The following is a 27,489-nucleotide window of genomic DNA, read 5'->3' on the forward strand; positions in this document are numbered from 1 at the left end:
GCCACACCCAGTTCATTTTTTATTTGTTCTTTTAGCCTCAGGGTTGTGTTGCCTTGCCCTCTCCCCTCCCGGGCAGCAGTGAGAGGAGGCCTCCTTCCTTCCTTCTTCCACTCGCCCTTTTCCTCCAGCCTCCTCCAGCCTCCTCCCGCGGTCTCCCGTCTGGACTGGGTGCATTCACGAGCCCTTCCCCGCGCTGGCACGTGCCGAGGTGGGGTTGTAAACATCGCTGGTCCCCGCCCTGGCCTTTGCTCTCTCTTCTGCACTTCCCCTCCACCCTCTCTCCTCCGGGTGGGGTGGGCCAGTGTCCAAGCCGAGACGAGCCGTCCCTGTCTGCTGCCACTGGCCCGTTTGAGGCTCAGGAGAGGGTTGTAGTCTGAGGAGAGGTGCCCTCGCCCCCGCCCAGACGTTCCCTTGAGCTGGCTGCGCCCTCTGGAACGGAGAGCTGGACGGGGCGCTGCCCTGCCTACGTGCCTTTTCCGCCCGGCTCTGCAGGCCGCGGCGGTGGGAGGCAGCCCCACTGGCCGTGCTCACAGTAGTGGGGTTGTTCCCGGGCGCACGAGCCTTCACCCTGGACCCGCTGGGAGGCACGTGCAGGGTCCGCACAGCGTCCGCTGGGAGCTTGCTTCCCCGAGGCGCCTCCGCTCGCGACGTGGCCTCTGTGATCTGAGGTGAGAGGAGATGCTGGGATCCCTTCACCCTGCACATCTGTGCTGATAGTGGTGGCACTGGGGGCCTAGAGCAGCCTGCATGGATGGTCCTAGACCCCAGGACCCGCTTGTCTCACGGACAGGGGTTCCCTGGAGGGGCCCTTGGAGCTTTGTAAAGATGCGGCCAAGCCAGGGCCCAGCCAGTGGTTCTGGATCCTCTCATTGGTTGGTTTATTCTGTGAGTCTTCGTGGAGCACCTGTGTGTTCCGGGCACTGTGCCCCAGAGGCTCCCACCCTTGGAGCCGCTGCCCAGCGTGGTCTGGACGGGGGCTCTGGTGTGGGACGTGGGTGTCCTTTCCCCGGAGTGGCTCTAAGCCAAAAATCTGATGGCTGTCCCCCATGTGTACACACACAGCTGTCTCCCATTCACCCACAGGCTGGGAAACCAATGACGGAAAGCGCAGGGCTGTTACGTCCCCTTCTCTGGACACAGGGCCCCAGACGTCTGGCGCCTCCCTCAGACTACAGTGAGGCCGGTCAGCACAGGCCGGGCAGAGGGAGGGCAGCCTCAGCCTGGTGGAGCACAGGCCATGGGCACGGCCAACCTGACACCAGATTGCCTTGTTGGTGGTCCAGGAGCAAGTGAGGGGTGTGGCCAGGCAGTCGATGAAAACAGCAGTTTCATTGCCTTTGGAATCATCACCTGTATGAGTTTCCTGGGCATCTGTAATAAAGTGCCACAGACCATGTGGCTTAAACAACAGAGGTTGACTTATCCCAGTTCTGGAGGCTGGAAGTCAGCAGGGTTGGTTTTTCCCACGGCCTCTCTCCTTGGCTTAGAGATGCCCGTCTTCTCCCAGTGTCTTCCCACTCTGTGTGTCTGTGTCCTAATCTCCTTCTCTTGCTCTTGTTTATATTGAGGCACTGACATATAACATATCCGTTGTAGGTGTACAACATAACGATTTGATATATATGTATATTGTAAAATGATCGCTAACCGTAAGTCAACATCCATCACCACACGATTACAAATTTTTTTTCTTGTGATGAGAACTCTTAAGATCTATTCTTTCAGCAACTTTCACGTATACGATACAGTATCATTAACTCTAGTCACCATGCTGTTCATTACATCCCCAGGGCTTATTTATTTTCTAACTGGAAGTTTGTACCTTTTGATCGCCTAGTCTCTTGTTAGAAGGATACCAGTCATTTTGGACTAGGGCCCACCCTAATGACCTCATTTTCACTTGATTGCTTCTCTAAAGACCCTTTCTCTGAACACAGTCACGTTCTCGGGCACCAGGGACACATCGCCCCCATAACACCATCACAACTAGGGATGGAGTGTGGTCTCCCAGCCATCTTGGACCCTCCCCCCTGCCTCCAAGGGCACGTGAGCTCTGTGCTTCTGAGGTGAAGGCAGCGGAGCATCACCCCACGTATAGTAGGGGCGTTTAGTAGTAGGGAAGGGGGGACCTTGCCGTAGCCCACATGTATGCGGGTCCAGAGTCTAGAAAGCAGGCTCAGAAGAGCAGGTTCAAGGGACAAAGGCCCTGAACCCAGGGGATGGGGTTTCCCTTGGGCAGGTGGCCACAGCCCCCAGCCCCACCACTGTGGCTGGGAGGGAGGCGGTGCTGCCCGGGCCTGATCGGTCCAAGGGTCTGGTGGCAGTGGCACAGAGGCCGGCGAGGCAGGTACTGGGAGAGGAGAGGGGAACTGTGGAAGGAGTCGGGGTGGCCGTGTGGGGGGCCCGACGCCCCCTGGGCTCAGCCTCTTCCAGGACAGCCAGTCCTCGGTCACGGGTAGAAGGTGTGGAGAGAGGCCTTGCCCGCCCTGCTCAGCTCTCAAGACCAAGGGTGGCCTTTGGCTTAGCTGGATGACCATCCAGAATTTGCAGCGACCACAGTCGAGCTGCCATGCCGGGACCCCCATGCCTTCCTAATTTAATCCCACCTGGAACCTTCTCGGGAAGCTTGTCCTCAGGTTGACAAGCTGGCTTCCTCTCTGAGAGGGGCCGCCTCAAGCACCCTCCCCCAGGTCTGACTTTTGTCCGTTTCTCCTGCAGAGTGAGCTGGACTTGGAAAAGGGCTCAGAGATGAGGAAATGGGTCCTGTCTGGAATCCTGGCTAGCGAGGAGACTTACCTGAGCCACCTGGAGGCGCTGCTGCTGGTGAGGGGGGTGCAGGGGCCGAGCGGGCAGGATGGGCCCTGGCGAGCCCTGCTCACACGTCCCAGGTCCCAGGTCAGCCTGGGAGCAGCCCACCCTCCCAGGATCCTCGACACACCTGTGGGCAGGCAGGACGTGCCACCTCTGTGGAGGTTGGGCCTCCCCAAGGGGCAGTGGATGCCAGTGAAAGACTCGGGTACCAAACCAAGCTGGCTTTAAATTTGTATTGTTAATGGAATTTAAAAAAATAAAAGCATGTGTGTCACGTGACCACAATGTACTTGACAAGTGGCGAGCCCTGACACCTGTGCCGCCCCGCCAGTCACCTGTGCCCTCTTCCAGCCCATGAAGCCTTTGAAGGCTGCTGCTACCACCTCTCAGCCGGTGCTGACGAGCCAGCAGATCGAGACCATCTTCTTCAAAGTGCCTGAGCTCTATGAGATCCACAAGGAGTTCTACGACGGGCTCCTCCCCCGCCTGCAGCAGTGGAGCCACCAGCAGCGCGTGGGCGACCTCTTCCAGAAGCTGGTGAGTGACCCGGAGCAGAGACCCGGCAGCCTCCTGGGGGTGACGGGGTGACGGGCGGAGGCCAGGCCTCTCCCTGAGCCTGGTGCCACCTGCGGGCGAGGCTGCTGAGGGCATGACGGGGAGGGAGCGTCCTGGACACATCTTACTGCCTGGGATGCCGAAGGGGGGCTGTGGGGAGGGAGTGCCGCCACAGCACCACTGCTGGACCGCGTGAAAGCGAGGCTTCCCTCCCTCTGCTGGCCCCAGTGACATCTCTGGTCCTTTCCGGGTCTGCTCAGTTTTACTCAAGGTTCCCAGTCTCCAGACTGGTCCCCTCTGGACCACAAAGAAGCCGCTGCCCTGGGAACAGGACTCAGACTCTGGGCAGGGGTACTGGGGCAGGCGGAGCCTGGAGGGGCAAGCACAGGTGGGGACAGCGGGGGTTTGTTGTACTTTATATCATTTTTGCAGTTCTCTGAATTAAAGGCTCTTGAATTAATCAAGAATTAAAACAAAAAACAAGAAGTTTGGGGAGGGAAGGCTGTTCACTAAAAGGGTCATGCGAGAGGAGCCCTTGGGCCCCCCGGGGGTCCCTAGCTGAGGAAGTGGTGAGAACAGGCCTTGCGTGTGGCCCCAGCTCCCGCCGCAGCCATTTTGGGGACCTGGATGCATGTTTAATGCTAGCGACTGTGACAGCAGCTCCCTGGATCCTTACAGGAATCAGGATGTGTCCTGTGGACAGGCTGGAGGAAGGCAGGAGGGCTGGTTTGTACCTGGGGACGGCCATGCCGGGCTGTGAACCGAGGGACCGTGAGGCCATCTGGTCCCCGGGTAGTGGGTTCAGCTCTGATCAGGGGGCTCAAGGGGGCCTGCGGGTGCCCTGTCTCAGCTGAGCTGAGGCAGCCCCACCAGGCAGGTCCCACCTCCACCCCGTGCAAGTGAGGAGGCCGAGGGGCAGGAGGTCACCTGCCCAGACAGTACCCCTGGTCTGTCTGCCTCCAGGAAGAGTGCTTTGCCCCTGCCTTCAGGGGCATAATACTGGAGGGTGGGTGGTGCTGGATGACAGAACAAGGGTTTCTGCAAGGGCTCAGTGGGCCCAAACTGGCTGGGAGTCCATTCGGCAGATGTAGCTCTGGATCCCTGGTTACAGGGAGGGAGAGGCGGCCATGGGGGCAGGTCAGGGACCTTCTCTGGCCATTTGCTGACCTCGGGGCCCGTGAGGAGCGAAGGATTCGGCTTTTAAAAAGTCAATGGGATTGGGAAAATCTAGTAATCAGATGAAGCGGGTTGGTGGACCCCTTGGCACTGGCCAGGCCACCCCCGGAAGGGACCAGGCTCGGGTGAACACTGAACTGAGACGTGGGTAATGAGGATGATGGAGAAAACTCTCAGATGGAGCTGCCGGATAGATGTTTGTCTTCCAAGGTGTGAGGTTCATGTGTGTGGAGGCCCCCACCTCTGGGTCTAAAGGGGGAGCCAGTCTCTTTAGGTGGAGCCTGGTGGGGCATGTCTCTATATAAGGGGCAGCAAAGAGGCCACCTCCCAGCACCGCGAGCCCCCATCCTGGGATGCCCTTGAAGGCGGGTGCTGGGTAGGCCTGGGTGACCGAGATTCCACCTCTGAGGACCCCTAATCCTGATTAAAGGGTTGCCCGGGTCTCCTGTGCTCTTTCCCTGGAGTGTTCTCCCTCCCGAGGGAAGCCGGTCCTCTGGGGGTGGGGTGGCCAAGGTCACCGGGCCCTCTCTAAGTGCCCAGAGCACGCGGTGAAAGAACGCCAGCCCCCAGCCCTCCTGGGCCGCCCAGACGCCCAGCTGGCCCACCGCCACGCCAGCCTCCAGCCCTCCAGGGCCGCCCAGATGCCCAGCTGGCCCACCGCCACGCCAGCCCCCAGCCCTCCTGGGCCGCCCAGACGCCCAGCTGGCCCACCGCAGGCCTGTCTTGGCTCATGCTGGGCTCCGGCGTTCCGCCCGGGTGTGGCTTTCCTGTTGGCCACCGCCTCGGGCTGCAGACTCTCCCGCCCGCGACCCCTTTCCCGTGGCCAGAGAGCGGAAGGCTGTGTTTTGACGCAGGTGCTCCCCATCGTTGAAGCCCACATCTTTGAAGAATTGTGTTGTGGGCAGAAACTGCAACCACGCTCTTCCCCAAGTAACTCTCTGAAGTCACCCGGAAACTGAAAAAAAAAATGTATAGTCTGATGAACGCCAGAATTTGGAAAGTTTCCTCTGGTTTCCCTGGTGTCCTTGAACTACCTTCACGTATCAGATGTTGCAGCGCAAAGATGTGGGGAGAGAGGTGGGGCCGCGGTGGGAAGTGGAGCCCCAGGAACCACGTGCTGCATATTCACGTGTGTGCCGCCAGGGCCGGGCGCTGGGTCTCCCCAAGGACAGACAGACACCGTCCCCGTCCCTTTCAGATCAGCACAGCGGGGTCAGGCTCCCCAGCTAGGAGAGTCTTAGAACCCGAGGAGCCTGTGATGCCCCAGCCCTGGTACCTCTGCTACCCGGGAACTCGTGAGCCACACCTGGTAGCTAGGAAGCCCTGTCCTGACGGCGCCTTAACTCCCCTTCCTGTGGGGCTGTGGGTTATTGCTACCCATCCGGGGGCTTTGTTTCTGGCTGAATTTTTATCAGCTCGGGTTTTTTGTTTCTAATCATTTCAAACTTCCTGAATTGTTGCAAGAATAGCACAAAGAACTGGGTGTGCGCCGGATATACCAATTGTAACATTTTGCACTGATTGTAACACTTTGCCACATTTGCTTAATCTTTAATCTTTATCTCTTTCTCTCTCCTTTGTATACACACCCCCCACCCCACCCCCACCCCCCCACACGCACACATGCTGAATAGTTTGAGAATAAAATGCGGATCCCTCTGCCCTTTTACCCCTAAATACTTCATCGTGTATTTGCTAAGGACGTGCTCTTCCACAACCCACAGGACAGTCCTCCATCGGAGGACGGTTCACAGTTGAGTGGTACTATTATTTAATATGCAGTGCTTCTACAGATCTCTCCCAAGTTAGCCATCGTGTTCTTTGTAGCCATTTTCCTTCTGAGTCGGGATGCAGTCCAGGTCACGAGATGTACGTGGTTGTCAGGTCTCCTTAGTTTCTTTCCATCTGTACCAGTTTCTCAACCTCTGCTGGTCTTCCACAACCTTGACATTTTTCTGAAGCCTGCATTCTAGTTTGGGTCTGATGTTTCTTCAGGAATAGATTCAGCTTCTGCGCTTCTGGCGGGGAAAAAAAACAACAAAACACTGCAGTGATGCCGTGTCCTGTCGGTGCCTCACATCGGGGGGCACGTGATCTCCATTGGTTTATCGGCGCAGCTCGGGCTCTGATTAGTGCATGAATTGCTCGGAACTTCTCAAAAATCACGTGGAAGATGTGAGCTCCTGGAAGAGGGGGCAGGAGAGGTAATGAAAGGGGTTCTCCTCCCAAAGACCCTGTGTTAGTTTACTAAGGCTGCTACAGTCCGGGTGGCTCAAACAACAGAGATCTATCTCCTCCCATTTCTGGAGGCTGGAAGTCTGAGATCCAGGTGTGAGCAGGACTGGTTTCTCCCGAGACCTCTCTCCTCGGCGCGTAGAGGCCGTCATCTCTGTGTCCTCACGTGGTCGTCCCTCTGTGTCTGTGTCCTAATCTTTACTTCTCATAAAGCCCCTATAGTCAGATTGGATCAGGGCCCACTTGAATGGCTTCATTTTTGCCCAATCACCTCTTTAGGTCCATCTCCAAATACAGTCACATTCTGAGGTGCTCAGGGTTAGGGCTTCAACATACGCATTTTGAGGGGACACAGTTCAACAGTGATATCCCCTCAGGACTCGGCTGAGACGTTGCCTCTTTAGAGAGACCGCCCTGACCACAGTATCTAAAGCAGCCCCGCTCTTCTCCTCACCTGCTCTGCCTTTAGCCATCTGCCATATTACTTGTTGCTTTACTTATTCATCGTGTGTCTCCTGCTAGCCGGCTGCGCTGTGTCTGAATGATTCGAGGTGACAGTGCCTCAAGCAGGGCCTTTGTTTTTGTGGGAGACGCTCAGTGAGGGAGGGGGAGGGGGAGAAGGCAGGGCCGTGGGTCCGACCGGATGGCAGCGACTCGTCCAGGTAATCAGTGGGGCCAAGCAGGGCCTCCTCCAGCTGCTGCTTTTTCTCTCGCGCCCCCAGGCCCACACGCAGCCCCCTCAAGGAGCGAGTCCAGAAGACCAGACAGTGCCAGGGGCATCTGGGATTGCCATCTGAAGAAACATAAAATTCAGTATAAATGCAAATGCACGTAGAAATAAAATGTAGGTTCGATGCAGACCAAACACCAGGATCAGCAAAAGCCTCAGTCCTCCCGCTCCTGGTCGGCTGCAGTGGGAGGCCCGGCCAGCAGGTCACGGCGTCTGCCCTTACACCCCAGGCCGGGGTTTCCCTGCTGCCTCTGGAGGTGACCTGGGGCCCAGCAATGGTGGTGGCTGCACACAGGACACCTCCCCCCAACCATGGAAGTCTTTACTCAGTTGAGTGTCGGAGCAGGAGGCCGAGTGAGGAGACACTCTATTAATGCCTTTGGTTGAGAACAGGACAAACAAACACCTCTCGCCTTGCACCCGGCAGCAGAGGTCTCCCACCTGCCAGGTGTGTAGCGTGACACCTGGGCCCCGTTGCCAGGTCCGGGCTGGGCTCATGTCTGGGCAGCGCGAGCCCCTCTTCTCCAAGGGCAGCTCAACTGAGTGTTTCTTGCGTGTCTGAAGAGATCAGATAGGAGCAGAGCAGTGGCCCCTCAGGCCAGGGATGGGTCCACTGAGGTCTCCCGCTGCCAGGATGCAAAGGGGCTGCTGCATCCCACCTGCTGGAGACGCTCATCCACGTTCACTGATATCCTGGAGCTTCAGCTGCTGCTGGTGGCCTCATTTAAATGAGTGGGGTGGGAGGATGAAGAGAACTGCTACCCGCCCGGGGCTGTGAGTCACTTCTCAACGTGTCGCTTTGGAAGAAGGAAGTGTGCTTAGCGCGTGGGGAGGGGAAGCAGGTGGGAGGCGGTGACAGCTTGGAGGAGCTGAGTTTCCTGCAGCCCTGCGTTGTCTGCTGCACCTGGGCTTCCCCCAGAGCTGTGCATAGAAGCCCGTTACCCAGAGGGATGGAGACCGCCTGTCCCGCACCTGCCCCACACCTGCCCTACACCTGTCCCACACTCTCTTCCTTCCTCCCTGCAGGCCAGCCAGCTGGGTGTGTACCGGGCCTTTGTGGACAACTATGGAGTTGCCATGGAAACGGCTGAGAAGTGCTGTCAGGCCAACGCTCAGTTTGCAGAAATCTCTGAGGTACGTGTGACACTGTTCAGACAGGTGCGCCCCTCCACCTCCTGAGGGTGGCCTGTGGGCTGGTCGTTGGCACACCGTGAGCCGGCAGAACAAGGCACAGCAAACTAAGGTCTGGTTGTGAACCTCAACTCTGTTTCCAGATGCCTGTGGGTTGTCATGAGCAGACAGACAGAGCAGCCCGAGGAGCACCCTGCCTCCCCAGCAGCCAGGGCCCAGCTCTGGGGTACCGCGGACAGACTTGCACTGTCTGTGTGTAGTTCGGGGTGTCCATAGTTCTGCCCCATTGACAGAGGTCTCGACACTTGAGTCCTGAGGCCGACTTTGCACCTTGCGGATGGAGAGCAGGTGGGGAGGTATCATGCTCTGCTCCTCTGGGGTCTGCAGCCGGCCCGGGGGATGGGGCTGGTGTGCATTCTGTCGGCCCACGTGGGAGGAAGCTGCAGGCTGGGCACCGCACCGGCCCGGGGGCTCTGAAACCTCAAGCCCTGGAGTGTTAGCACGAGGGGCCTCGGAAGAGGCCCCTGGATGCACAAGACGGGCGGCCATCAGGGGCTGGTGGCCATGCCAGGTCCTCCCTGCCCCGCTCCATCCTGCTTCTGCCCGTGGCAGTTGAATGATACTTTCTTCTTCCCAGGCCTGTAGTCCTCAGAGCCCTGACCTGCCTTCCCCACCAAACAAGGATTCTGGGTGGGAAGACCTCCAAGTGAAACCCCAGCTTTAGGAAGAGAAACGGAAACTAGAAATAGTCAGGGGAGGGTCTCTTGCTGGGATACGCTCGTACCCCGACTGTCACACCTGGGCTTTGTTCCAGGGGATTTGTGCTGTTTTATAATTTATCACGGGGGCTGGGCCCTGTGGGTCCCAGCACCGGCGTCTCCCATGGTGATAACGTGCCACACCGTTCCCCAGAGCCCGTGGGTGCCCTGCTCCCCACCTGGTGCCTCTGGTAACGGGCTACATGCACCCAGGGCTGCAGGCTGGCTCCACACTTCCCTCTGAAGCTGCCCTCGTTTGCCTGCAGCATTGGGTCTGTTCCTCTCTTTAGTTCATTAAACTAGCAGCCCGCATACTCCTAACAGCTGGAATGCTGGCGCCAAGTCCCAGGCGACTTTGACAAATTAGAGTCATAATCTTTTAAGAGCAGGCTATGGTTAAATGGAGCCAAGTTCACGTCCACCAGGACAGGTGTCTACAGAGGAGGGAGGAAGCGATGGTGGGATACCACCCGGGAGTCACGTGGTCCCACCAACCAGGCACAGGCACAGGCAGCAGGACGGGGTTCGGGGCGGCCAAATGCCGGTTCTGTGAAACTTTTACCATCAGGTGGTATCCACTTTGGTTTTCCATCCATGTTTCAAAAAAGACCCAGAGAAATTAGAGCCACACAGACAGTGAAATGACCAAAAGGACGCAGAAGAAGCAGGCCATTTAGAGGTGTGGGGAGTTGCATTCTGGGGGGTCAGAGCTCGGCCATGGGGACTGGATGTCCATCTCCAAGGACAGGCAGGGTGGAGCAGTGGTCCTTCATGTCTCCCAGGACTGGCCTGAGAAATGGGTGTGCTGCAGTGTCCAGTCAGACTGGAGTTGCCTGAGATGGGTTCTGCAAGCTCGAGCTCCCCAGATAAAAAGTAGGTAACAGGAATCATGTGAAAAGGGCTTCCGGAGTCTAGTCAGTTTGGGAAATGTGGGGTTAAACCAAACTTGTAAGTTTTCTCAAGGCAGGCCTCCCAGAGCCCCGAGATGCTCAAGGTGCCCACGTTCATCGCACCTTCCAGGGGCCCTTGGCGCGTGGGCTGCTGCCCTGGCTCGTGTGAGCGGCACCTAATTTCTGCAGATTTGAGCTCTCACGCCCCCTCATCCCCCCGCCCACCCTCTGGGAGCTGCTGAGGCAGATGGATGGAGGAGTTATTGAGGGGAGCTAGATTCTCAGGAGAGGCACCAAGGTGCATTGTGAGTTTGGCCTTCGTGAGCTTAAAATACACTATGTTTTCTAGTCCCAAGAGGTTTCCCACAGCCTGAGAGGTTGGGATGGTCATCTCCAGGCCCCTTCCCATTCCTGTGCTGTGTTTTCTGTTCACTCAGAAGTCTCGTACTGGGATTAACCACAGCTTCTTTCCAGAGACTGTTTCAGGCACACAGGGACCTTTTATCCACATTTCTCTTGGTACCTTGGACCAAATCAGCAGTGCCTTTGACACGGTTGTGTTGAATAATGACCCACCCACTAAAAAGCGCTGCTTACTTCCTGGGCAAGGGCGTTTGCAAAGTCAGGGGAGGGGAGGCTGGGGTGGAGGCAGAGTGCATGCCAGCGGCCTGCCCTGGCCTCCCCGAAGCTGAGTGCTCTTCTTTCTGACCCACCAGCCCCTTGCACGTTGTTTAACTGCTCCAAGAAAGCTGCTCCGTGCACCCGGGAGGGGCATTGCCAGTTGCCTTGGTTTGCAGGATCCTCTGCGTCAGAGGTTCTCAACCAGCGCTGATTTTGTCCCCTGGAGACACTTAGCAATGCCGGGGGACGTTTTAGATTGTCACAGCAGGAGGAGAGGGTGCTGCTGCACCCATAGGATGCTATTCAACATCCCAGGGTGCATAGGACAGCCCCTTAGAATAGAGAATTTCTGATCCTAATGTCAGCAGCGTCATCCAGGGCGAGCGTGTGCTCAGTTGGCCCCGTTCTGCAGGCTGTGGCCCAGACACAGCCCTGAGGTTTGCCACATCTGGGCTTCTCAGCGGTGAGAGGAGGGTGGGAGTTCTGCTGAAGGTTCCTGACCGTGAACTCGCTGACACATCAGAGCTGCTTCATCTGCCCTGTGGAAAACGTGCTTTTCTCTTTGCAGAACCTGAGAGCCAGAAGCAACAAGGATGCCAAGGACCAAACGACCAAGAACTCTCTGGAAAGTGAGTTCTCCGTGCCGAAGCCCCTGCATGCCCCTGTGGTGGCGGCCGCTGCCAGCAGACAGGAGCAGCCAGGGCGCCCAGCTGGGTCACACTCTGGCCCCTCTGCTGCTCCAGATTTCCAGTAGTGGGGGGTGGGGGGATGGGGAGGGAGCAGCGCTGGCCGTGGTGGGTGCGGAGGGACACGGTCAGGACCTGTTGCCACCAATGGGGGGTGGGGGTGGGGCAGGGAACCAGGAAGAGGTGGGAGTTATCGGAAGCCCACAAAGCGGGCACTGCCGGGCATTTACAGTGTCATCTTGTTGTCCCAACGGCCCTGCAGGAGGCTCTTGTCTTCCCTTGTTTCAGATGATAAAACAGGTTTAGGGTGGAAAGGACCGTGTAGAACGCAGATTCAGAGTGGCTGGGCAGGGGTCAGGGCCAAGTAGTCGGGCTCCCGGGCCTGTGTTTGCCCTCATCCCTCCGGGCAGAGTGAGCTCAGGAGCAACAAGGTACTTCTCGTTTCTGGCTGTTAGGGTCTTGGGAGGAGTTACGCTCACAGAGAACAGCAGACGTGGGCCGGGGCCACAGCTACACCGCCCTCTGAGCCTGTTTCCCCCATTTCTGTAAAATGGGGATAACAGTGCATGCCCTGCACTAGTCGTGGGGGTTATGGGCGGAGCTGCACCCTACATGTGAGAACACATGAAGCGCCTGTGCCCGTGATGGGCTGTGCCCACCATGGAAAAGCGGGGATGGCCCTGGCCGCTTGGGGCTCCATGCTGCTGGCGTCCAGGGGTCCAAAAACGCTTATAAAACCAAGAGCCGCATCTCAGCATCAGGCTTGGATACACATGGAGAGTAGCGTGCTGGTCCGCACGCCCCGGCCTGGGATCTGCGCTGGCGCTTCCTCCCCAGAGTGCTGGCCAGCTCCCTGACCCCAGGCCGGAGGGCCGTCAACACGGAGGCCTTCGAATGCTTGCTGCTGACTCAGCCACGAGGGCTCGGGTTCTGACCAGCCCTGGACCTGGCACTGATGTCACAGACTGAAGGCTCACAGCCATGTTCCCGACCTTCCAATGCATCGGGTTCAACCTTGTCACTGAGCGGAGGGGAGGTGGGGTTCCCAGGGAATGTGGAGGCTGAGGCTGCCCCCACCTCCACCCTTGCAGTGAGGGTGGGTGGGCAGGCGGGCGGTCAGCCTTCTCGTCTCTCCGCAGCCCTGCTCTACAAGCCTGTGGACCGGGTCACGAGGAGCACACTGGTCCTGCATGTGAGTCCCTCGGGCCCGGGGCCTCCTCGCCCTGGGGTTCTTGGCTTCTGTCCTGGGGCTGACACTGATATCTGTCAGTTTTGCCCACCTGCCCCCTTTTCTGCCACACACCTGTACTGAGGATGCAGAAGTGAGGCACCTCTGCCATCCCTGGGCTCCTGGGGGTGGGAGGGGGGAATGCAGCAGGCTCGCCAGGTGTTCCAAATACCTCATCAGAGCGGGTACAGGTAGGGAGCATCCCTTCCCCCATGGACAGAGGCTTGCGGGTGGAGAAGCTTCCCCGGGGGAGAGGGCGGGACACATAGCACACAGGTTGGGGCACCAATGGCAGGTGCATCCCGGGGCTGTGGTCAGACCACATTCTCTAGCCAGAAGAACGTGTGCGGAGAGGGTGTGCAGGGAGGCCCACCTGGCGGGGCTGCTCCTAAAGGCAGTGGGGAGTCACTTGCACATTATTAAGTGGCCGTCATAATACTGAGAAACAAAAGCAGGGAAAAAAAGGCCCCCAGTCCTGCCAGGTGATCCTATTTGTCTGTATTTAGAGTAAGTCTTACATGCACATTTTTTAAAAAAAATAAATTTATTTATTTATTTTGTCTATGTTGGGTCTTCGTTGTTGCGCAGGCTCGCTCTAGTTGCGGCGAGCAGGGGCTACTCTTCGTTGCGGTGCACGGGCTTCTCGTTGTGGTGGCTTCTCTTGTTGCGGAGCACGGGCTCTAGGCACGTGGGCTTCAGTAGTTGTGGCACATGGGTTCAGTAGTTGTGGCTTGCGGACTCTAGAGCACAGGCTCAGCAGTTGTGGCACACGGGCTTAGTTGCTCTGCGACATGTGGGATCTTCCCGGACTAGAGCTCGAACCTGGGTCCCCTGCACTGGCAGGCGGATTCTTAACCACTGCGCCACCAGGGAAGCCCGACATGCACATTTTTTTTAAAATGTACAACCAAGTCACAGAAGTGTTTGAAGTGTCCGTTTCCTGTCTTGCTTCCTCCGCACAAAGGAGCCACCACCACAAGGATCTTTATGCCGACACACGTGGCATCTTTCTAAATCACTCAGACGGTGTTGTGCCATGCATGCCATTCCACATGTGGCTTTTTACCCCTTAATGTTATATTGTGGCAGTTGTCCCACTTTGGCCCAAACAGCTCTGCCTTGTTCATTTTTAAGCTGCGTGGTTTTCCATGCAGTGCACGTTTCAGAACTTCTTACCATCCTCTGACTAAGAGTTCCTGGATGGAGGGAGATAAGCTGAGATTTGCGGTTTGGGAGGCTCAGGCCGGTGGCCCATCAGAGTCCTGGAGATCCTTTATTTGGTTCCCTCACCACGATGAGCCCAGGCCTGGCAGGGGGAAGCCAGAGCCACCAGGAGTGGTGGGGGGGGACTGGGATCTCCAACACCAGAGCCTCCCCTGAGCTTACTTCATCTCCCCAGGTTCTCTTTGCTGTAGGATTTGGGAGCTAAGAGGGTTTTGTTTCTCTGAACCAGGAAGCCGTAGACTTTGAGCACAAATTACGTGCATTCGCAGTAGAGAAGGACTCTCAGGCTCTGATCTAAAAGAGGAGGAGCCGGGGGCTTCCCTGGTGGCGCAGTGGTTGAGAGTCCGCCTGCCGATGCAGGGGACACGGGTTCATGCCCCGGTCCGGGAAGATCCCACATGCCGCGGAGCGGCTGGGCCCGTGAGCCATGGCCGCTAAGCCTGCGCGTCCGGAGCCTGTGCTCCGCAACGGGAGAGGCCACAACAGTGAGAGGCCCGCGTACCGCAAAAAAAAAAATAAAATAAATAAAAGAGGAGGAGCTGGGAAGGTCAGGGGCTTTCTCCTGACCTCACGTGGACCGGCGGACCAGGATGGGTTCTGCCCCAGGGGACCTGTGACAATGTCCAGGGAAGTTTTTGCTTGTCACAACCACACGTGAGGGGGCGCCACTGCCATCGAATGGGCAGAGGCCAGGGATGGTGCCAGCATCCTCTAGTGCCCGGACAGCCCCCACCAAAACCAGCCCTGCAAGTCACCAGGGCCCGGGTAGAGAAACCTGCCCCAGACTTGTAGCGTGGAGCCTCTCTCTGCAACGTGCAAACAGCATAGGCTTGTGGGGCGCCGTTAGGGGCCTGCTCCCGGCACAGTGCTCATACGAGTGCTGCCGCGCAGCCCAAGCCATGGTGAGAGGCAGCCCCAGGTCACACCCAGCGCGTCTGCGGCTCTCACAGCAGAGATGCCGGGGCTGCTCTGACTCCATCCTTCGTCCAATGCAGGACTTGCTGAAACACACCCCCTCTGGCCACCCCGACCACCTGCTTCTGCAAGACGCCCTCCGCATCTCGCAGAACTTCCTGTCCAGCATTAACGAGGAGATCACGCCCCGCCGGCAGTCCATGACCGTGAAGAAGGGAGAGGTGAGCATGGCGGCCGAGCAGAGGTGGGCGTGGGGCCCACTGTATCCGCACAGCTCAGCCCAACACAGAAACGCCTGGACTTGGGGGCCCTTGACACTGGCAGGGTGAACCCAGGCCGTTGTGCAGGGCATCGGGGTGTGGTTTCAGGGGTGCGGGCCTCACGGGGGGGGTTATGTCCCGGGCACCGCACACCCTGCTGGATCAGGGTCCCCAGCTAAGGAGAGCGGTGAGAAGGAGGATGGCATTTGTGTGCCTGGGGACCACTCGGTTCCTCTTGAGTGTTCTTTCATTAACATACAGTTAACAGTGGGTTTAAGGACTTTAAAGCGGATGAAGGGGAGGGGGGTGTGGTTTGTGTTTGCGGCCGGAGAAGGCTGGAGAACGAACGTGGTTGACTTCTTCGGCCAGGAGGGCTCTCCTTCCCCTCCTCCCTCCGTCTCTTGACAGCCCCTCCCAGTCTCCATCTCTCTGCACATCGTAGATGACAGGGTGTGGAACAGAGGGGCTCAGACGCCACCCCTGCCACCTCCGCTCCTTCCCGGGAGGGGCCCAGGCCAGTGCCAGGCAGCTTGCAGCGAGATGGCAGAGGTGTGTCAGTCAGGGGCGGTGTCTAGTGTGAGCATCTTTCATTGGAAGCGGCACCGCGGCGCAGGGCGGGGGGGCAGACCCGCGGCCTCTGGGGTCTCGTGCAGGGACAGGAGCCGTATGGCCCAGCAACACGTGGGCTGGCAGCAAACCTTACTGTAGCTGCCGCTCGGAGCCACTCCTCTTCCCGTTAGTGTGCCAGGTGCTCGGCGGCGCCGAGGCTGACCCTCCAGGACTCGGGGCTGGCGGGCAGGCTGCTCTCAGCCCTGTGCTTCCACACCTGTGTGGGAAGTGGTACCTGAGTGCTCGGCCTCCCTTGTCTGCAGTTCACACGGTCTCACCAGACTCGGGATTTGCTTCCGCCAAGACTCCTGTCCCTATCGGGTTCGTGCTGCTTGGTCTCCCCTCCTGGGACACCATGCTCTCTCGCAGGCAGTTCCTTTATAAGAGCACCGCCCTCCTGGGAAGCAGCTGTGCGAGTCCTTCTGTGGGTGCCGAGTCTGCGCCTGTGTCTCCCGCTGCACTTAGGTTCCCCGGGGAGAAGTGCCTCCTTGCTCTTCGGATCATTGGAAGCAGCTGCCTTCAGGAATTGAGGAAAATCAGATGTCGCCTGGCAGTTGTCAGCCAGGCCCTTGAGCCCGCACCTGTGGACCCATGGTCGGGGTCCCGGGGCGCCTGAGTGGGAAGTGTGTAGGGGCCGGTGCTTCATGGGGGCAGGGCTTCTACCTGCGCCCACCCCATCCCCACCAGCATCTGGTCCTGTTGACCTGTGGTGTCTGCTCCTTGAGGGGAATCGCTTGGGTGCCTCAGCCACGAATGGGGGAGAAAGGCCGGTGACCCTGAAAGGTCGGGAGTCTGACTCGCACGCGCCTTCATTCAGGGTTCTCCGTTAGGAGCACAGTAAGGGAGATAGATGGCGGCTAGACCAGGATTCAGGCAGATCCACACCCACACCACTGCCTGGGGCGTCCTCGAGAGCTGGCGGCTGGGGTCCACAGATAGAGACAGAATGAGGCCTGACCCCTGGGCCAGGGTCCAGGCTCCCTTCGTGGATTTGCCAGTATCGTGGTTGGGGGCCCTGCTTTCCTGGAGCTGGGAGACCCTTCCTGCCCACCTGCGCATTTTCTGTTTGAGCCACTGCAGGACCCCAGGGTGGGCTGGGGTTCAGAAGTGAGGCCTGGGGCCTCCTTGGGAGGGAGGACATCTGCCACGATGGGGAAGCTTGTGGTGAGAAAATCCTGCTGTGCTCAGAGGACAGCCACACCGTCCACTCCCCGCACTGCGCACCTCGTGTGGCCCTCGGAGACGGGGTGCAGCACAGAGCAAGGCTCAGGCCAGGACGTCATGGGGTGGGGGGCTTCTCCTGGAAAGATGAGGATTTGCACAGGCAGGGGTGCATGGGGAGTCCACCCATCAGAGCCCCCCAGGGCTGCCGTCTGAGCCCGTGTCTACTACCACGGATGGGTGGATGTACGGGGCTGCCACAAGTACCAGGGTGATGCTGGTGGCCTCTGGAGGATGAAGTTGGTGGCTGGGGTGGGACTTTGGATGAACCTGTGAGCGGCAGGACCCGGCGGGGAGGAGGGGAAGGGCCTGCAGGGGGCTCCATCAAGGCTGGGACCCTGGACGATTCTGACCTGCTGACAGAGGGGACGAATCCACCTCTGAGCTGGACGTCGGGGGCCCTCTGCTGGCAGTGGCCAGAAGCTCAGCTCCTTTGTGTGCAGAAAGGACTGCAGTCCCCCCGCCTCACAGAAGGTTCCTTGGTCCTGCCTCCTGGGCTGGAAGACCATCTGCGTGTCCCTGCCGAGGGGGCATTCCTCGAGGACCTCAGTGTCCCAGGACCTGCCCCCCGGCACAGACCCCGCAGTCAGGCTGCCCAGGTCTCCAGTGCTGCATGGCCGTGTCCCCAGGTGCACATGGTTCTGTGCTTCCCATGGGTGCGGACGCGGGGCTTGCCTATGCCCACAGCAGGCGGGGGATGGCAGTGACGATGGGTCACGGCCTGGGCACCTGGGCAGCCCTCCTGCCCTCCCACTTATGGTCTGGTTGGCACTGGCGGCACCCATGTAAATCATCCAGTCTCTGTGCCAGGGCCTGGCCGGCTGCTGTGAGCCGAGCTGCGCATGGCGGTGATGGGGGAGTGTTGGGGGGCCTGGCCCAGGCTGCATTTGCTTCTCGGGGGCTCCTGCTGAGAGTGTGTGGGGAGTTCAGGGAGGCACAGGTTCCCTGAGAAGAACCTCAGGCGGCAGGTGGCAGTGGAGCCAGGTGCCCAGACCTGTTGGGGGGGGGCTGTTGTGGGGGGTGACAGGGGTAGGCAGACGCTGTGGGTCTTTGCCCCCTGTGGTGTGTGTGCCTGACCCTCCGGACCCTTCCCAGGCCATCACAGAGAGGGGTGGGAAGTTGCCCTTTCTGGGGGGCCTTCTCTGAGGCCAGGCGGCCAGGGTCCCCATTGAGCACCTGGTCTCTTTCCTCCTGAGCACAGACCCCCGAGTGTCCCCGCTCGCTCCCTGTGCTGCCTGGGGTGGATGGTGGAGCTCCCTGAGGCTCAGGCTTCTCATCTTCGAAGTGGGCACGAGGACTCACCCACAGCAGGAGGGTCACATCCAATGACAGGCTACGTGCTGGCACAGCACATCCGGGGCGTGCGTGGGGCAGCCTCTCATCCTGTCTCCGTGTCCTCGGCACAGCACAGCGCCAGCCCGGATGAGGTGGCAGGCACTGTTTGTCCACTGAATTACCGACTTACCTCCATGTGCCCTGGAAACTTGTGAGCCATGGGACCATCCCTTGTCTTTCAGATGAAGCCACCAGGGGCAGAGAGGCACAGGGCTTGCTGGGGACTGGTGTCTCTAGTCTCCCTGCTCCTTCGAGGATGCCTCAGGGTCAGGGGTGGGCATCAGAGGTGTAAAGCCCCTATGTGGACCCCTACCATCAGTGGACACTGACCTCAGAAGGACTAGAATGTGGGGTCCCAGCTGGGGGACCCCTGCCCAGCCTCCTGATGCCCTCAGATCCAGGCCCAGCCCTTAGCGTGACTGCCCCCTCTTGGAGTTCTCGCGGCCCGTCTCCTCCCCCCTTACCAGGCAGTCCCCTCTAGGCTGAGCCCCAAGCTCTTGTTATCTGAGCCTTGACGGTCCCCGTACAAGAACGTCCCCTCTCCACGTGGCTGGCCTCTTGCCTGGGTCTCCAGGCCTGTCCTGGGGATGTATGGGCCTCCCTGCTCAGAGGGGCTCTCCCATCGCCTTGGCTGCAATGACTCCTCCGGCCTCCAGGCCAGTGGCTGTGACTCTGTCTGGGGTTTGGGAACTCTGATGAACAAAGAGCAAGGCATTTGGCGTGTGTGCTTGCGGGCGGATGAGGTGGAAGGAGCGCTGGGAAGTGGGTGTGAGGGTTGGAGGTCGGGGGCGTGGAGGCCCAGGCCGCCCCTGCCCTGACCAGCCCCCCGCCCCCTGCAGCACCGACAGCTGCTGAAGGACAGCTTCATGGTGGAGCTGGTGGAGGGGGCCCGCAAGCTGCGGCACGTCTTCCTCTTCACTGACCTGCTCCTGTGCACCAAGCTCAAGAAGCAGAGCGGAGGGTGAGTGGCGGTGCGGCCCCGGCCGAGAGGGGGGTCCCCGGGGTATGGGGTGGTTTCTACAGGAGGAGACCTGGTGTCCTTTCCAGTGAGCCTCGAGAGGTCGTAACCTGTTGCCAGGCTGCTCTCGTTAAGCTACATTCTGTTTCCAACTGGACGTGATGCCAGGCTCAAGGTCAAAGTTCGTCATTAGGAATCTGGAGACATTCAGGGTCTGGGTGGGTGACCAGGCTGTTGACTATGACTTCAGGTGCAATTGAGGGGCTGTCATGTCGTGACCCAGACAGGTCAGGGGGCTGCAGGGTCAGGTGCAGGTGGGGGATGGACCCTGGCTGCCCCTCCCCTGTCCTTGGAGGGCATCACTAGGTGATCCCTACATTTTGTCTCCCCGAGATCATGGTGGCTTCTCAGTGATTCTCAGCATTGGCCTGCAGACCCCACCCAAACCCCCAGGGACTAGACCACACAGGTTGCAGCAGTGGGGGGCCGGGGGGTGGGAGGCAGTGGCTGGAATGGAGGAAAGGTCACGTTGGGAAGAACCAGAACTGGGCTCTTCACCCCATTCTGCCATTGCCACGCTGAGTGGATTTAATCAGAAGAGAGCCTTGGTTTCCCCATCTGTCGAGGGAGGGATTACACCGGGTAGATTTGCAGCCCCTCAAACTCTGCAGCTCTGGACGTGTCTGCAGTCCTCTCCTGACTGTCATTGGCGGCCTAGGTGGTCTCCCGCGTCAGGGAGCCTATGAGCCACCACCGTCAGCACAGAGAAGGGTGGATGAGGGCTTGTCAGACCCGTGGGGCCTGGGTCACACGTGCACGATGACCCTCCCCAGGGGTCACCGAGGCTGGGTCGCCAGTGTCTGCCTGTGGCCTTATCCCGGCCTGTCTCAGGGACCATGAGCAGAGTTTGAAGGTCAGGTAAACTTCGTGGCCATGAGCTTAGGGTTCTCCAGAGTCGAAAGCAGTGACTTAAGCAAAGGAAGGTGGTCAGCCTGTTAACCTGGCCCTCCCCCCACCCAGCAAAACCCAGCAATACGACTGCAAATGGTACATCCCGCTCACGGATCTCAGCTTCCAGACAGTAGACGACTCGGAGGCCACACCCAACATCCCCCTGGTGCTGGATGAGGAGCTGGATGCCATGAAGATCAAGATCTCCCAGATCAAGAGTGACATCCAGAGAGAGAAGGTGGGGCTGGGGGGTGGTGCCAGGCCGGGCTCTGCAGCTCGAGTGGGCAGCATCCCCTCACGCTGGCAGGCGGGCGAGTTCTGCAGGGCATCTGACCCCACTTCTGGTCTCTGGGACCTGCTGGGACCCCTGTGAGCCCTCGCAGTGCCAGGCCTCCCGTCAGGCATGGAGCCATCCAGGATGGGGTAGGGGGAGGTGCCCCTCTGTCCCTCTTATAACTGCCCTGATCCGGAGCGAATCCCAGGCTGGGGGGAAACACGGCCCCTCCACGGGGTCTGGACTGCACCCAGCAGGCCCCTGGTTGTTTCTGGAGAGGAACAGTGTTCTGGAGGAACAGTGAGGATGAACCCCTCGCCTGTAGGGTCAGCCCAGGCCAGAGCTGGTGCCTCACAGTGGCCAAAGACAAGGTGGGTCCCCAGAAGGTTGATGTCCAGGGACACCCTGCTGAGGTGGGTGCAGCAGGACAGGGGTCCTTCTCAGCCCTCACCCTACCCAACCTTCTGTACTGCAAACCCCGCAGGATGGGGAAAGCACAGGAGCCCCAGGACCGGCATGAACTCTGGGTTGTTTATTCGTCCCGACGGACCCGTGGCCCCCATGGCAGAGTGTCCTGAGGCAGAGGGGAGCCAGGGCTGCATCCGCGGGGCTGTCAAGCTCTCTGCCACCACTCACCCATCCGAGCCATACCCTCTGCCTAGTGGCAGGTAGCACAGCCTCCCCCGGGGACAGAGGGCTTCAGGAGGGAGGAACATGACACGCGGCAGGGAGAGTTTTCCTAGCCAGGTCCTGGGGGTGCATGTCACCCTCCATCAGGACCCTCGCAGTCACTCCCGGGGGACCTGATGCTGAAATGTGGCAGATCCGGGAGCAGGGAGGGGCCTTTGGGGTCACGACAGGCCCCTTCACATTGTCTAAGTTTGGAGCAAGTGAAAAAAGGGAGGTTTGTGAGAGGAAGAACTTAATCCCTTAAGAAGGATGGGCTGAGCACGTCCGGCAGTCTATGCCGGTCCTGGACGCTGTGGCCAAGACCCTGTCCACGCTGGGCCGCCAGACGGTCTCCCGTCCTCCACGGACCAAGCATCAGGGGTGATGGGGCAGGCAGAGTGGGAGCGGGCCACGCTGGGCCAGGGCTGGAAACGTGACCGTGCCCTCTGCCCACAGAGAGCGAACAAGGGCAGCAAGGCCATCGAGAGGCTGCGGAAGAAGCTCTCGGAGCAGGAGTCGCTGCTCTTGCTCATGTCCCCCAGCATGGCCTTCCGCGTGCACAGCCGCAACGGCAAGGTGAGCGCCCAGCGTGGCACACAGGCCGCTCTCTGGGGCTTTGGGCCGGAGCCCCTGTGGCTGGGAGGTGGTGGGGCCTCCAGGGCGTCTCAATAGGGCAGGGGGCTTGCAGGGCTGTGCAGACCCAGCCCTCGGTGCAGAAATGCTGTCCGGGACCTCTTGGGCCAGAGAGACAGCTCTCCTCAGTGGCTTCTGCTGCCTCTGTAGCCGGGGCCTTTCCCTCCACGGGCATCATGCACTTGTCGGGGGGCAGCCGGTGGGCTTTGCGGGAGTCTTGCCTCTGCGTCATGGGCCCAGCTTGTAGGCATCAGCCCTCCCCTCTGCAGGTCCCACCTGGTGACCCCGGTGGCCCTACACTCTGATTCGTCACGCCCTGACGCAGGCGCAGCAGGAGGGGCGGAGGGCGCAGGGAGGGACGAGCAGTGCTGTGAGCGCAGCCGCCCCAGCTCCGCCGGCCTGCAGCGCGGAGATGCTCGTGCCTCCTGTGGGCGTGCTGCAGGCTCCACGCGGTGACCAGGACGGAGCCCTGGATCCACTGGGTACCCGCTCAGCCGAGGTGGAGATAACGGGTGTGCTCTCCCCCACCCCCAGAGTTACACGTTCCTGATCTCATCCGACTATGAGCGGGCCGAGTGGAGGGAGAACATCCGGGAGCAGCAGAAGAAATGTGAGTGGGCTGCGCGCCCAGGCTGTGGGCTTGGGAGCGTCAGGGCTGGATGGTCGCCTCCCATGGTCTCAAACCTTGTTTTCCCCAAGGGACAGTGGAACTCTTACCCAAGTGAAGTGTGCCGTGGAGCCCTAATACGGGAGATAATGGGGGAGGGGCTGTCCTGATAGGGCCCCCTGCCCTCTGTGCCCCCCCGCCTGCCCTCTGACCTCCTCCATGAACCCCCTTCCCCTCCCCTGGCCTTCTCTGAATTCCCTGCCTGCCCCCGGGGGCCCCCCTGCACCCCTGCTGCCTTTCCGAGGCTGCCACGCACGTGGCCCACCCGCCTTGCCTCCCCCCAGGCCTGCCACACACCCCAGCAGGTGCTGATGCCATACGGCCCTCGACTGGGCCCACCTGGGCAGCCACGCTGTGCTGGCCCTGCCCCCCTGTGCTTGACCGCTGTCAGGACAGGGCGCCCACTCCCCTCTGGGTGGCCCCTTCTCTGGGCGCTTCCCTCCGTTAGCGGTTCTTTCCTTCTGCTCAGCTCAGAGCTGCCCCGTCCTGCCTGGCAGCCTTCAGGGTGGGACGGCAGACCCTGCCCCAGGTCCTGGGGCTGCAGCTGCCTGGTTCCCTCCTCTGTCCCCAGCCATACGGTTTGGGATTCCCGAGCCATCCTTGCTAAAAGGTTTCTGCGTGTGCCCTGTGTGCCCCCCAAGGTAGGTTGGGGGCTCCGCACGCCTCTGCCCTGTCCTGAGCGTCTGTCCCCCCAGGGTTGTCATTCGTGCCTGTGCTGAGACCCCAGTGCCACTGTCTCCGGGGCCGGGCGGGCGCTCCTGGTGACTCTGACGGCCAGTGCCTGGGGCCCTGCCAGAGTTCCTGTCCCAGGTGTCCTGTTGTAACCAGGGGCCCAGACCATTTACAGCATGTGTTGTCTGCTCAGAAATAATCCCCTTTCCCCACCTGGTGGAGAGAAGGGGGAGCAGGGGACAGAGCCCCGCAGGAAGGTGCCCCAGACCACCCCCTCGCAACCGGTTGCCCTGAGGCCGTGCCAAGGTGGTGGGCGGCCCTGTGTTTGTGAGCGTTGTGCAAAGATTCCTGCAGCCCTCCGAGCCCAGCCTGGGCCCCCCGGGGCCATGCCTCACCTGCCCCTTACCGGCTTCTCCCTGGGAGCAGGTGGCCCCTGCGGTCCTCCTAACCAGGGTGTGCTGAGGACCCAACGGGGGTGCGTCTGAGAACACCCCGTGGGGTCCTGGGGAGTCCGAGAGCTGGGCAGACTCACCAGTTGGCGCGCCTGTGCCCCCATCTCAGGTTTCAAGAGTTTCTCCCTCACGTCCGTGGAGCTACAGATGCTGACCAACTCGTGCGTCAAGCTTCAGACCGTCCACAGCATCCCACTGACCATGAACAAAGAAGGTGGGCTGTGCCCCCGGGCCGCCACCCCTTCCTGCTGTTGGTGCCATCTTGGGACCAGAGACGCCCATTTCAAGGCTGGGTGTGCTGCTGAGGGCCTGTCGGCCTCTCCGGGATGCGGACGGGACGGGCTAGGGGTGGTCGAGAAGACCGATGACTTGGCCCCAAGTCCCGAGCCACTCCTCAGACCCTCTGTGCTCTGGGCCCCGCTGCCCATCCCCCCGCCCGCCCCCACACACACTCGTGCACATGCAGCCACACACAGGGGTGTGCTTTGCACACTCAGGCACACACACCCCGTCCACGTGGCATGCTCCCCGACCCTCTCCTGTCCCGAGAACCTGTCACGTCTCTTCTCGGTCCCTGGTTTGCCCATGTTGTGAACCCAACTAGATCCTAAGGTCCCCGAGACAGAGGCCACGATGGGTGTGTTTCTGCTCCTGACATTGCCTTGTCCCCTGCTAAGCAAGTGACAGTCACACGGGGCCCCATGAGGGTCACCTTGAAGCAGAGCCTGTCACCTGCCTGCTCCTCGCAGGAGGGCGGACGCTCACCTCTCTGGTCTCTCGCACAGATGACGACTCTCCCGGGCTCTGCGGGTTCCTGAATGTCATCGTCCACTCCGCCACTGGCTTTAAGCAGAGTTCTAGTAAGCGGCTGGGTTGGGGAGGAAGGCGGCCGGACACTGAGCCGAAGGGTGCGGGGACCAGAGAAGCAGCTGACCGCCAGGAGGTGCGGCGCTGGCTGACGCCCACTGGGTGTGGACTTGCTTTCCCTGGGTGGACCCTGCTGTTGCCAGCGCCTGGCTCAGACCCTGCGAGCTGGGGAGCTGCCCCCTGCAGGCGAGTCATGCAATTGCAGGGGCTGGGGTTTGCTATAGACCGAAAACGCTGCCTTAGGTTGCCAAGGAAGCCAGGAGGCTGAGGGCCGGCACCCTGACCCTGGTCAGCAGAGGAGATTCTGCCGCTCTGATGAGCCAGAGGGATACCCTTTTAATACTTCCCCCTGGGGGCACCTCTCCCAGCCACTTGAGCTGTCAGAGTGGTGAGGGCTGGTAGCATTTCAGCCCAGGTACAGCAGACGCTCACCTGTCAGCCTGGCACCAAGTTCTCAGGGTCCCTCGGAGGAGGACACAGGGCAGGCACCGTTCTGCTGACCTTCCCACTGTTGCTACAAAACCAAACAAGAAATTCCTGACGAGCCACAGGGTAGAAGATATTTACAAACTGTGTGTATGTGATCAGGGCCTTGTATCCAGAACATATAGAGAACTCTTATGACGCAATGCTTGAGACAACCCAGTTTTTAAAAATTGAGCAAGAGATTCAGATAGACATAAACAAATTTACAGATTTGTGGTTGAATGGGAGAAATGGGCATAAGAGATCTTTTAGGGGTGATGGAAATGTGCTACAATTGGATAGTGGTAGCGATTACACCCCTCTGTAAACTTACCAAAAGCATTGAGTCGGTCACTTAAAGTGGGTAAACTTTAAGGTATACAATTCATACCTCAGTAAAGACATTTTTTAATAAAAAAGAATGGAACACAATATCTGTTGAATAAATTGTCTCACTAACTAGAGGTGAATAAGTCTGAATACAAATACTTTTTCATTTTACCCTGTGCTAACTTTATTAGTACACTGATGGACGCCGCGCCCCTGCACCCACTTTTCTCCCAGCACCGAGCTGCTGTCAGTGAGCAGGGGAGCGAATGTTCTGAGAGGTGCCGGTTCTCTGCCCACTGTTGTGAGGTGCTGCTAACCTTGGCGGCCACTGGTTTGGTGTCTTGTTTTAAAAAGAAAACCAAGGACTTCCCTGGCAGTCCAGTGGGTGAGAGTCCGCACTTCCACTGCGGGGGCACAGGTTCGATCCCTGGTCGGGGAACTAAGATCCCACATGCTGTGCGGTGTGTTTTATGATTTAGAAAATAACACCTGCTTTTATAAAAAACATTGGTAATAAGGGAAAACATGGTCATCCTCTCTGTGTCGCTCTCCTGCAGGTCTGTACTGCACCCTGGAGGTGGATTCCTTTGGCTACTTTGTAAATAAAGCCAAGACACGTGTCTACAGGGACACGGCTGAGCCCAACTGGAATGAGGTGAGGCCCGACTTCTGGGTGATCGGGAGGAACATCTTCCAGGGAGAGAGTGTGACCCCAAGGGCTTCCCCGCAGGCAACGGTGCCAGCATTCCCGGAATCTCCTGGAGGACCGGGCATGCCAAGAGATAGAGATTTTATCTCCATGTTCCTGAGAATTCTCCACTCCCGTCCACCCAGTTACAAAGAAACTTTTTTTGCTGACAAAGCATCTGGAAAAAGAACTTAGAAGGGCTTCTTGTTACTAAGGCCTTTGTTAATTGTTCAGTGTTTCCTTGGGAGGTTTCCATGGCATTTTTCCTCAGAAACTGGAATGAGCGTTCGGCTCTGTGACCCTCTCAGTGTCCGGAAGCTGGGGCTCTGCTTGTGTGTGGGGCCTCGCTGGGCTGGAGGGAACCCCAGTCTCTTTTCTCAGCATCACTCCTGTGATTATTAGTTGTGCCTCCTCCATAGGACTGGGGCACAGGGAGCCAACGGACTACCTGGTCCTTATAGCTCTATAGCTCTGGGTGCCCGTATGGAAAGGGCTGGTGTCTGCTGTGACAAGGAGGGATCACAGCCAGGTGGATCCATCGAAGAAGGCTTTGAGGAGAGCGAGAGGGCCGTGACCCAGCAGAGGTGACAAGGGCAGGGCTCTGGATACTATGCAGAGGGTTCTGGTGTGAGGCAGCCCTGGGGGCTCGAGGGACCGAGCATGGGGTCGGGGGAGCTTCAGAGCATCAGGCCACCCAGCGGCCACCCTGGCTGTGTGTGTATGGATTATCCAGGGCCGCACAGATTCTGGGCAGACACACCCTCCCTACTCCCATTCAGGCTCAGAAATATTTGCTCTCCCCTCCCCGCTGCTTCCCCAGCAAGAACCCATGCCTGCAAAAGCACTGGTGTGAAATGCAGCATTTACTGAAGGTTTCATAGGGGTGATGGAGGAGAAAGTAGACACCTTGGAGTGTCTACGGGAGAATTCTTTCCTCCCAGGTCCCTCTCTCGCCTAGGTCACCTCCCTGGATCGATTTTTTTTTTTCCCCTTTCAGATAGACTTTATTTGTAGAGCAGTTTTAGGTCCACAGCAAAAGTGAGCAGAAAGGACAGAGATTTTCCATGTTCCCCTGTCCCTGTCTCCCCCGCCACTATTGACACAGCAGAGTGGGGCACTTGTAATTGGTGAACCTCCGAGGACACATGCCCCAAAGCCCACAGAGTGTCTGCGTTTGTAACCAGCACCCCAGAGCTTCTGGTGTAGGTGGTGCGGGAACCACGCTGTGAGATGCTGGCTTAAGGAGCTTGGCTTAGGTTTGAGAGGCGCTCAGAGCTTGCACAAGCATCCAGACTGGGCCACGGTGTGATGCTCACAGGGAAGTGGCTTCCGAGGGTCTGCATCGTGGGACGAAAGTGAGGAGAGTCTCGACGCGGGGCTTCCCGGGGCAGCTCGGGAGCTATCTGTGCAGGAGCTGCGGTTCAGAGGCCCCTTCAGCTGGCAGCACTGACCCCCACTCGCCGGGGCCCCCCCCAACT

At 59.3% G+C, this 27,489-nt stretch overlaps 1 protein-coding gene across 5 annotated transcripts in view; it reads left to right on the forward strand.

Moving 5' to 3' along the window:
- The window catches only part of BCR (BCR activator of RhoGEF and GTPase), a 108,082-nt gene that overhangs the window by 53,077 nt on the left and 27,516 nt on the right, over positions 1 to 27,489 (forward strand). For 3 of the 5 annotated variants that reach the window (XM_089894789.1, XM_022551501.3, XM_089894786.1), the window contains exons 3-15: positions 2,719 to 2,823; positions 3,163 to 3,348; positions 8,534 to 8,641; positions 11,476 to 11,536; positions 12,733 to 12,785; positions 15,041 to 15,181; positions 19,225 to 19,346; positions 20,364 to 20,532; positions 21,694 to 21,813; positions 22,405 to 22,480; positions 23,771 to 23,875; positions 24,447 to 24,521; positions 25,881 to 25,978. In XM_089894789.1, the coding sequence (XP_089750915.1) occupies positions 2,719 to 2,823; positions 3,163 to 3,348; positions 8,534 to 8,641; positions 11,476 to 11,536; positions 12,733 to 12,785; positions 15,041 to 15,181; positions 19,225 to 19,346; positions 20,364 to 20,532; positions 21,694 to 21,813; positions 22,405 to 22,480; positions 23,771 to 23,875; positions 24,447 to 24,521; positions 25,881 to 25,978 (1,419 nt within the window). The remainder of the gene's footprint in view (positions 1 to 2,718; positions 2,824 to 3,162; positions 3,349 to 8,533; positions 8,642 to 11,475; positions 11,537 to 12,732; positions 12,786 to 15,040; positions 15,182 to 19,224; positions 19,347 to 20,363; positions 20,533 to 21,693; positions 21,814 to 22,404; positions 22,481 to 23,770; positions 23,876 to 24,446; positions 24,522 to 25,880; positions 25,979 to 27,489) is intronic. The other 2 variants (XM_089894787.1, XM_089894788.1) reach the window with 2 other exon arrangements.

This window comes from Delphinapterus leucas, chromosome 14 (assembly GCF_059928025.1).
Source record: "Delphinapterus leucas isolate spDelLeu-1000000601 "Yukka" chromosome 14, BTC_Dleu_Yukka2, whole genome shotgun sequence".
Taxonomy (NCBI): domain Eukaryota; kingdom Metazoa; phylum Chordata; class Mammalia; order Artiodactyla; family Monodontidae; genus Delphinapterus; species Delphinapterus leucas.